General features: G+C 39.3%; 1 protein-coding gene across 1 annotated transcript; it reads right to left on the bottom strand.

Annotated features, from left to right (window-relative positions):
- Positions 1-7,967: 7,967 nt before the first annotated feature.
- LOC128666506 (tigger transposable element-derived protein 1-like) lies at positions 7,968-9,644 on the bottom strand. Its single transcript, XM_053721144.1, has one exon. It carries the CDS (start codon positions 9,642-9,644, stop codon positions 7,968-7,970), a length of 1,677 nt encoding a protein of 558 aa, XP_053577119.1.
- Positions 9,645-10,933: the final 1,289 nt, after the last annotated feature.

Below are 10,933 nucleotides of genomic sequence, written 5' to 3'. Positions count from 1 at the left end.
ATCCCTGGGCGTTGGAAATTGTGTCCCAGGGATATCTTCTGTACTTCAAAGCTTCTTCCCCAAAAGGAAGATTTCATCTTTCACAGTTATCTGCAGACCAGATAAAGAGAGAGGCATTCTTACATTGTGTTCAAGACCTCCTAGTTATGGGAGTGATCCACCCAGTTCCAAAGGAGGAACAGGGGCAAGGATTCTATTCAAATCTATTTGTGGTTCCCAAGAAAGAGGGAACCTTCAGACCAATCTTAGATCTCAAGATCCTAAACAAATTTCTCAGGGTCCCATCTTTCAAGATGGAGACTATTCGAACCATCCTACCTATGATCCAGGAGGGTCAATACATGACTACCGTGGACTTAAAGGATGCTTATCTTCACATTCCGATACACAAATATCATCGTCGGTTTCTCAGGTTCGCCTTCCTAGACAGGCATTACCAGTTTGTGGCTCTTCCCTTTGGGTTAGCTACGGTACCAAGAATCTTTACGAAGGTTCTGGGGTCACTTCTGGCGGTCCTAAGGCCGCGGGGCATAGCAGTAGCCCCTTACTTAGACGACATTCTGATACAGGCGTTGAATTTCCAAATTGCCAAGTCCCATACGGACATTGTTCTGGCATTCCTGAGGTCTCATGGGTGGAAAGTGAACGAAAAGAAGAGTTCTCTATCCCCTCTCACAAGAGTTTCCTTCCTGGGAACTCTGATAGATTCTGTAGAAATGAGGATTTACCTGACAGAGGCCAGGTTGTCAAAACTTCTAAATTCCTGCCGTGTTCTTTATTCTACTTCTCACCCTTCGGTGGCTCAGTGTATGGAAGTAATCGACTTAATGGTAGCGGCAATGGACATAGTGCCGTTTGCCCGCCTACATCTCAGACCGCTGCAACTCTGCATGCTCAGTCAGTGGAATGGGGATTACACAGATCTGTCCCCTCTACTAAATCTGGATCAAGAGACCAGGGATTCTCTTCTCTGGTGGCTATCTCGAGTCCATCTGTCCAAAGGTATGACCTTCCGCAGGCCAGATTGGACAATAGTAACAACAGATGCCAGCCTTCTGGGCTGGGGGGCAGTCTGGAACTCTCTGAAGGCTCAGGGGTCATAGACTCAGGAGGAGGCTCTCCTTCCGATAAATATTCTGGAACTAAGAGCGATATTCAATGCTCTTCAGGCTTGGCCTCAGCTAGCGGCAGTGAGGTTCATCAGATTTCAGTCGGACAACATCACGACTGTAGCTTACATCAACCATCAAGGGGGGAACAAGGAGTTCCCAAGCGATGTTGGAGGTTTCAAAGATAATTCGTTGGGCAGAGATTCACTCTTGCCACCTATCAGCTATCCATATCCCAGGAGTAGAGAACTGGGAGGCGGATTTTCTAAGTCGACAGACTTTTCATCCGGGGGAGTGGGAGCTCCATCCGGAGGTGTTTGCACAGTTGATTCAACTTTGGGGCAAACCAGAACTGGATCTCATGGCGTCTCGCCAGAACGCCAAGCTTCCTTGTTACGGATCCAGGTCCAGGGATTCCAAGGCAGCGCTGATAGATGCTCTAGCCTTGGTCCTTCAACCTGGCTTATGTGTTTCCACCGTTTCCTATGCTCCCTCGTCTGATTGCCAAGGTCAAGCAGGAGAGAGCATCAGTGATTTTGATAGCACCTGCGTGGCCACGCAGGACTTGGTATGCAGATCTGGTGGACATGTCATCCTTTCCACCATGGACTCTGCCTCTGAGACAGGACCTTCTACTTCAGGGTCCTTTCAACCATCCAAATCTAATTTCTCTGCGGCTGTCTGCTTGGAGATTGAACGCTTGATTTTATCAAAGCGTGGTTTCTCCGAGTCGATCATTGATACCTTAATACAGGCGCGAAAGCCTGTCACCAGGAAAATCTATCATAAGATATGGTGTAAATATCTTCATTGGTGTGAATCCAAGGGCTACTCATGGAGTAAGGTCAGGATTCCTAGGATATTATCTTTTCTCCAAGATGGATTGGAGAAGGGTTTGTCAGTGAGTTCCTTAAAGGGACAGATTTCTGCTCTGTCTATTCTTTTGCACAAACTTCTGGCTGAGGTTCCAGACGTGCAGGCGTTTTGTCAGGCTTTAGTCAGAATTAAGCCTGTGTTTAAACCTGTTGCTCCGCCTTGGAGTTTAAATTTAGTTCTTAAGGTTCTTCAAGGGGTTCCGTTTGAACCTTTGCATTCCATAGATATTAAGCTCTTATCTTGGAAAGTTTTGTTTTTAGTAGCTATCTCCTTGGCTCGAAGAGTTTCGGAGTTATCTGCTTTACAATGCGATTCTCCTTATCTCATTTTTCATTCCGATAAGGTAGTGTTACGTACCAAACCTGGTTTTCTACCTAAGGTGGTATCTAGTAAAAATATCAATCAGGAGATTGTTGTACCGTCACTGTGCCCTAATCCATCTTCAAAGAAGGAACGTCTTTTACACAATCTTGACGTGGTTCGTGCTTTAAAGTTTTAATTACAAGCTACTAAAGATTTTCGGCAAACATCTGCATTGTTTGTTGTCTACTCTGGACAGAGGAGAGGCCAAAAGGCTTCGGCAACTTCTCTTTCTTTTTGGCTAAGGAGTATAATACGCTTAGCTTATGAGACTGCTGGCCAGCAGCCTCTTGAAAGGATTACAGCTCATTCTACTAGAGCGGTAGCTTCCACATGGGCTTTTAAGAATGAGGCTCCTGTTGAACAGATTTGTAAGGCGGCAACTTGGTCTTCACTTCCTACTTTTTCAAAATTCTATAAATTTGATATTTTTGCTTCTTCGGAGGCTATTTTTGGGAGAAAGGTTTTGCAGGCAGTGGTGCCTTCCGTTTAAGCACCTGCCTTGTCCCTCCCTTCATCCGTGTCCTATAGCTTTGGTATTGGTATCCCACAAGTAATGGATGGTCCGTGGACTCTATACACCTTACAAGAGAAAACAAAATGTATGCTTACCTGATAAATTTATTTCTCTTGTGGTGTATCCAGTCCACGGCCTGCCCTGTCATTTTAAGGCAGGTGTGTTTTATTTTTAAACTACAGTCACCACTGCACCCTAAGGTTTCTCCTTTCTCTTGCTTGTCTTCGGTCGAATGACTGGTAGTGGCAGTTAGAGGAGGAGCTATATATTCAGCTCTGCTGTGGGTGATCCTCTTGCAGCTTCCTGTTGGGAAGGAGAATATCCCACAAGTAATGGATGATCCGTGGACTGGATACACCACAAGACAAATAAATTTATCAGGTAAGCATAAAAAATTTTTTTTTTGTAATTTAGTTAATTGTATTTGATTAATGTAATTTATTTAATTTTAGTGTAATGTTAGGGTTTACTGTAAGACAGGTTAGGTTTTATTTTACAGGTAAATTTGTATTTATTTTAACTAGGTAGTTAGTAAATAGTTAATAACTATTTAATAACTAATCTACCTAGTTAAAATAAATACAAACTTACCTGTGAAATAAAAATAAAACGTAAGCTAGCCACAATGTAACTATTAGTTATATTGTAGCTAGCTTAGGTTTTATTTTATAGGTAAGTATTTATTTAGTTTTAAATAGGAATAATTTAGGTATTGTAATTTTGTTTTGGAATTATTTTAATTATGTTAAAGTTAGTGGGTGTCAGGGTTAGGGTTACGTTAGGGTTAGACTTAGGGTTAGATTTAGGGGTTAATAACTTTAGTATAGTGGCGGCGACATTGGAGGCAGCAGATTAGGGGTTAATAAGTGTAGTTAGGTGGAGGCGATTTTGGGGGCAGCAGATTAGGGGTTAATAACAGTAATGTAGGTTGCGGCGACGTTGGGGGTGGCAGATTAGGGGTTAATAAGTGTAGGTAGGTGGCGGCGACGTTGGGGCGGCAGATTAAAGGTTAATAAATTTATGTAGGTGGCAGCGACATTGGGGGCAGCAGATTAGGGGTTAATAAGTGTATGTAGGTCTCGCGATGTCGGGGGCGGAAGATTAGGGGTGTTTAGACTCGGGGTTTATGTTAGGGTGTAAGGTTTAAACATTGAAAAAAATTTCAGGTCAATTATTCAATATTTACCTTTAGCTGATATTTATTAGCGCTCACTCTGTAAGGTTTTTTTTAGTTTAAGTTTTTAACTATGCACTTCAGGAGATAGTTGTTAGAGTGTAGTTTGGTTTCTTCTATTCAGTACTATTTACCTTGCTTACATTTGATGAGCCGCCTTGATTGAAAATGAGAGGTTCTGATGTTATTTCATATTAAAGTAGCAGTAAACACAGTAGATTTGCATAATCAACAAATGCAAGATAGCCAGACAATGCAATACCACTCCCCCTGTACCATGTGCCAGCCATCAGCCAATCACAAATGCATACACGTACCATGTGCCAGCCATCAGCCAATCACAAATGCATACACGCTTATTTTGGGCAGCTCAGGGAGCGATATTTGCATACTGATTGTGCTCGTATTACAAGTGGTGAGTTAAGTGTGCTGGAGTGCAATAAAAATAGCGCTGTAAAATTGAGCACTTTTTATCGGCCGCTAGCAGGGGGTGTCAACCCCATCGTATTCGATTGGGTTGATTCTGTTCACGGCCTCAGAGCAGGCAGACAAGTTATGGAATAATGTTTGTTAGTTGAAAAATACTCATATGATTAAAAGTAAAAACATAACATTCCTGCACATGTAATTTATTGACAAGTTTTCTTTGGGTCTTTAAAGTAAAGTGAGGGAAATAAAATTCATACATTATATAAAAAATGCTAATATAATGTATACATTAGAAGACCAACTCTGGATTACCCTTTGCATGTGGCCCAAGTACCCTCAGAGGTACATGAAGCACAGACTGAAAACTAGAACAGTGATGGCTAACCTTGGCACCCCAGATGTTTTGAAACTACATTTCCCATTATTCTCAGACACTCTGCAGTCTAGTTGAGCATCATGGGAAATGTAGTTCCGAAACATCAGGGGTGCCAAGGTTAGCCATCACTGAACTAGACTATAGATTATCTCTCTCAATTAAATCCCCACTAGACCAGATCAATTCAGTATGTCTCCTCAGGATCAGAATTAAAGGGACATTAAACACTTTGAGATGGTAATAAAAAATAATAAACTGTATATATATATAAAACAAACAGTGCAATATACTTTAATTATTTATTTTGTCCCCTTTTCCTGTAATTCCATTCTGAAATTGTGGGCTTTCCAATCCTGTTAGAAATAAAAGTGAAGAACACTGTTATATTCCACACAGCCATTGGCTGCACACTCTAGTGACCTATTTTTAACATTCCCTAATTGGCCACAGCAGAGAAGGTAACCTAAGTTACAACATGGCAGCTCCCATTGTTTTATAGACACTATGGGACCGATTCATTAAATTGCGAGCGGACATGATACGATGTAGCATTTCATGTCCGCCGCACATCGATAAATGCCAACAGCATACGCTGTCGGCATTTATCATTGCACAAGCAGTTCTTGTAAACTGCGTGTGCAATGCCACCCCTTGCAGATTTGCAGTCAATCGGCCACTAGCAGGGGGTGTTAATCAGCTCGATTGTAAAGGATAGGGGGGATTGATGTCCGCAGCCTCAGAGCAGGCGGAAGTTATGGAGCAGCGGTCTTTAGACCGCTGCTTCATAACTGCTGTTCCTGGCGAGCCTGAAGGCTCGCGCGGAAACAGGGGCATCAAGCTAAGTGAAACTAACCTAAATCCTTCTAAAAGTACAGAAGTTTGTAAAATACTGAAATATGTTACATCTTCTACATCTTTCCCAGATTAAAAGAATGTGTATTCAAAAATGTTACTAGAATTTAAGGTGAGTGAGCAATCAACTTGTACAGGATACATAGAATAGACAATATAGGCAATTTATGGTTTACTTGTGGATGAGATTCTTAAACATTAAACTTCACAACATATATTAAGTGATAAGCACTGAACCTATACTTTCCAGAATATCCTACAGACATTTAAATGAGTGTTAATATCTATTTAGACTTCTATCCATTTATCCAGCTCCCTTTTCATTTTATTTGAGGAGGGGAATTGGAGATCCTGGATCAGTGCATATGACACTGGTACTATAGGGAGGTGAGATTAAGATGGATTTGTCTTTCCTCCTATTTCTCCAGTTCTTAAATTGCTATGGATTTTGATTTTAAAAAAAAGACCTCAGGGATGGCAGATGTTTCCCACTTTTGTGCAATCTCTAAGAATTTGGGATACTATTCCATTTAAGTATAAATTTGTGCTGAAAGGATGATTAATTACTCCACTGGAAACTTTTTCTCCAACAACCTCATTTATTAAAGCTTCAACATTTAGACAATCAGTGGTTTCAATACGTCCAATGAACCTCACTGCAGCGATTACACATCTGACTTGAAATTGATCAAAAATAAGGCTTAATACGCTTCCGTCAACAAAGCCTTGAGGATCAGTGGTCTGTTGATAACTTAAAGCATCAATGGCGCGGATACTTCAATTTATTATTCGCTAAACCTAAAAAAAAACAGATATCATATGAATCACATGATGCATTTCATCTCTACTTTTACTTAGCTCCACCCTTTTCAACATTCCAAAATGGTATTAGAATTGATCATTTTATTCAAATCTTTTAGTGCTGCAGCGCCATTTTACAGTATTTTTTTCTATTATTATATATCTTAATATATATAATGATTAATTACTACATCTTAGAGAGTTGTGTGCTGTATGTATCTTCATTTAAAGATTGTAATTGAAAAGTTTATTTAAAAAAAATTGTAAAACATTTAATATGCACAATTAAAATGACAAACTTTTTATTTTGATGTAAATATTTTTATGACAGTTTGTACATGAGTTTTGAATTTAAAGGGACATTAATCAATAAGGCTAGATTACAAGTGGTGCACAATTGATTGCGCAAGGGTTTTCGCGATCATTTGCGTGCCGTTTAAATGGCACTCATATTACAAGTTGAGCGCAATCGTGATTTACACTAGAATCAACAATGATAGTTGCACAAAACACTTCAAATATACATTACAAAGTACAGTTACACTTATAATAATATAATAAGGGCTCAATGATATGAAATCTCGGGTGTTAGAAAAAAAAAAGCCGCCAAAGAGAATTGAGATTGACATTGAGATACATACATATCTAAAGATGGATATGTATGTGTATATATATATATATATATATATATATATATATATATATATATATATGTGTGTGTATGTATTTATTTATATGTGTATATATGCATTTACAGACATATATACACATATAAACACTTAAATATATATGTACACACATTTAGACATAAATATCAGTGCATTAGAACCTTTTGCTGTAAAGTAGACAAAAACATGTATAAACATATTTATTCAATATTCATATTTACTAAAGGTTTTAACTATGTTTTTAATGTAAATATTTCACATTCCAATGTTCTGTACATAGGGGAACATGTTCTTTATATTTTAAATAGATATTCCTATATATATCTGTATATGTCTATACCTATATATAATCATCTATATATATAGGTATGAATACAGGCAGTCCCGGGTTACGTACAAGATAGGGACTTTAGGTTTGTTCTTAAGTTGAATCTGTATGTAAGTCAGAACAGGCACTTTTTTAGGTGAAACTCTAGCCAAACAATCTTTCTAATGAGGATACAGACAGCAGTGAAACCTCAAGTGGCTCTAACCCCATACCATACTCACCAGAACTAAATTGAATGGCGTTCTACTCAGGAAATGCAACAAATGCAACTTGGACAGATGTTTGTCTTAATATATTATTTATTTTTAACTGTGCATATAAATGCTTAAACATTTTCAAATACAGGTATTGTACAGTACAGTACAGTACTGTACACTATAACCTTAAACAAACATTTTCAAATATTGCAGTACAACATTAAACAATCTTGGTAGAGGATGATGGACTTGTTGTAGAGTTGGATTTTTCTACTGGAGTTCATTTATTAAAGTATGCATCAAGGGAGGTTTGTATAGAGCTTTTCTTTTTCTCATCATAAATAGCCCTGTAGCATTTCAGACCTTCAGTAACTGTACGGTAAACTTTTGCAAACCTCTCTGTATCAGAATTTTGCTCCTCTAACTTTGCCATTCCTGCTTCAATAAGATGAAAAGCATCAGCTAACTCTTTTGTAAGGAACTTTTTCAGTTGTGGAGTTTCTATGTCCTGGGTTTCTTCCCTCAGTTCTATCTCCTGCTCTAGTTCCATTAGGTCTTCATTGGTTAGTTCCTGGCTATGGGAGTCGAGAACCTCAATGACATCATTTTCAGTGATGTTTATCTGCAGTTGATTACCCATAGCAACCACAGTTTGCCTGGTTTCAGCGATTTCATCATCCGTAAAACCCAGAAATTGTTGTGTCAATTGGGGGCACAATTTGTTCCAAACTCCTCTCATATTTGTCTCTTTCACTTCATTCCAAGCATCAGCAATATTTTTGATGGCATCATAAATGTTGTAATTTCTCCAGAAATCCCTTAAGGTCATCTCATCATTTTGGGTAGCCCTGACAGTTTGTGAGAATGTTCTCCGTAAATAATAGGCCTTAAAGGAGGCTATGACTCCCTGATCCATTGGCTGAATAAGTGATGTTGTGTTGGGGGGCAGAAATACCACCTTTACATTGGGGTGCATGTCATCTAAAGAGGTTGGATGTCCAGGGGCATTGTCAAGGAGAAGGAGAATGTTAAAAGGAATGTTTTTGGCTAAGCAATAACGTTCAACAGCAGGGATAAAATGGTTCAAAAACCATTCTTCAAAGAGTGCCAATGTAACCCAAGCCTTTGAATTTGCCCTCCAAATAACAGGAAGAAATGCCTTGGTGACATTACGTAGTGCCCTCGGATTTAGGGAGCGATGCACTAGCAAAGGCTTGAGCTTTAAATCCCCTGATGCATTACCCCCAAGTAATAAAGTCAGCCTGTCCTTTGATGCCTTATGTCCTGGTGCACTTTTTTCTTCTTTTGAAATGTATGTCCTCTCAGGCATTTTTTTCCAAAACAAGCCAGTTTCGTCTACATTAAAGATTTGTTCTGGCAAATAGTCTCCATCGTCAATAATATCTTCCAATATCTTGTTAAAATCACTTGCAGCACTTGCATTGGCACTCGCTGCTTCGCCTTGAACTTTAATATTATGCAAATTTGCTCTTTTTTTAAAGCGATAAAACCAACCCCTACTTGCAACAAATTCTTCATTACAAACACCTTCAATTGCTGTATGAGGTGTACCTGCAGCTTTTAAATCATTAAAAATGCTTTGAGCCTTTTCTTGCACTAAAGAAAGACTGATAGGTATATTATGCTGATTTTGGTCTTCTATCCAAATTGTCAGCAGCCTTTCCATCTGGATAACTAAACCACTGCGTTGCTTAGTAAGAATTGTAGCATTCATTGGGGTGTAGCCTTTCACATGGTCCATTATTCTACCTTTATCTTTTAAAATTGTTGCAATTGTTGACTTACTGTAACCCAATTCTTTGCCAATGGATGATGGATTTTCACCTCTCTCTGATCTCTTTATTATTTCTACTTTCAGTTCCATGGTGATGGTTTTTCTTTTTTTTGCTGTATCACCAGCACTTGTTTGGGAGGCAGATTTGTTTTTGGGAGGCATTTTTGCAGGGTACAAAAACACTGTACAATACTGTACAGAACAGGTAATGTATGCAGTACGTACTGTCCTGTAACTTCCTGTACAGTAACTTTCTGTGTACGTACAGTATTTTTGTTCCCTCAGCTCAACTACTGTAATTGTACGATCCATTCAGAAACATCAGGACTGACTTGTTACATAAGTCAGTCCTGATGTTTCCGAATCAAGCTATGACCACACGCCAGCTTATCTGGACATACCCTGTACTCGCTTCCATTATATGCTTTTTTACATTACAGTAAGGATAACAAAGTATTTTACCTGTAATGTACACGTACAGTAATAGGACAGCTCTGCCTCCGGACTCTTCTTCTTTGTTCAAGTTTGAGTCACAGAGTTCTTCTAGGGAGATGCATCCACAGACCAATGAGAAGAGGGGTGTGTACAGGTCATGTGACCGGCGAGTGCAGACGTCAGTTCTTACGATGAGCCGACTTGAGGAGGGAATCCCTTGATGACACAGAGGAGCGACGGCACGGAGCGACGGCACAGAGCGACGGCACTCTCGGTGATGTTTAGGTACACTTTTGTTTCCCCCAGGACCGAGCAGCACTGAACACATCAGTAAGTGTTTATTGCCACCTAGTACACTTTGCTTGTGGGGCTTGATTTACAGTCGCTAGAGGCTCAAACATGTGATTCACAACCGAGCAGCACTGAACACATCATTAAGTGTTTATTGCTGTACTGTACTGTATTCACTTTGCTTGTGGGGCTTGATTTACAGGCGATAATACTAGAGGCTCAAACATGTGAAAGGCTCCGTTCGTAAGTGCGAGTTGTACGTAAGTCGGATGTTCGTAACCCGGGGACTGCCTGTATATATTTGTTTTAAAAAAAAACAGATACATGTAGAAATATTTAATTATGAATAAATAGAACATATTCTGTTACGTAAAGAACTTTGGAATATGAAATATTCATATTTTCATTTCGGGTTAGCGCTAATGAAAATATGTGATGGTGTTTGCGTAAGAGTGGCGTTTTTTCAACGTTATTCCCTTCATTGACTTCTATGGGGGAATACATGAATGCGCACGCAATATTATAACTTTGGATTTTTGTGCTAGTCGAGTTACCGCTAGAGCAAAAACTGTTTACTTTCAACTTGTAATACCAGCGCAATCCGACTAGCACAAAGATTTAATTCTAGCACCGTTATCTCTATAGCGGAAACTCAAAATCCCACTCCACTTTTAATCTGGCCCTAAATAAATTGTATAAGCATAGTATTGAGGTTATTCCCTGCT

This window comes from Bombina bombina, chromosome 1, assembly GCF_027579735.1.
Source record: "Bombina bombina isolate aBomBom1 chromosome 1, aBomBom1.pri, whole genome shotgun sequence".
In the NCBI taxonomy this organism is placed as follows: Eukaryota; Metazoa; Chordata; class Amphibia; order Anura; family Bombinatoridae; genus Bombina; species Bombina bombina.
The sequence above is the reverse complement of the archived record's forward strand: the minus strand, read 5'-3'. Positions and strand labels throughout refer to the sequence as shown.

What these genes read in the sequence shown, in the direction of transcription:
- LOC128666506 (XM_053721144.1), bottom strand. Translation starts at nt 9,644, where the DNA reads ATGCCTCCCAAAAACAAATCTGCCTCCCAAACAAGTGCTGGTGATACA.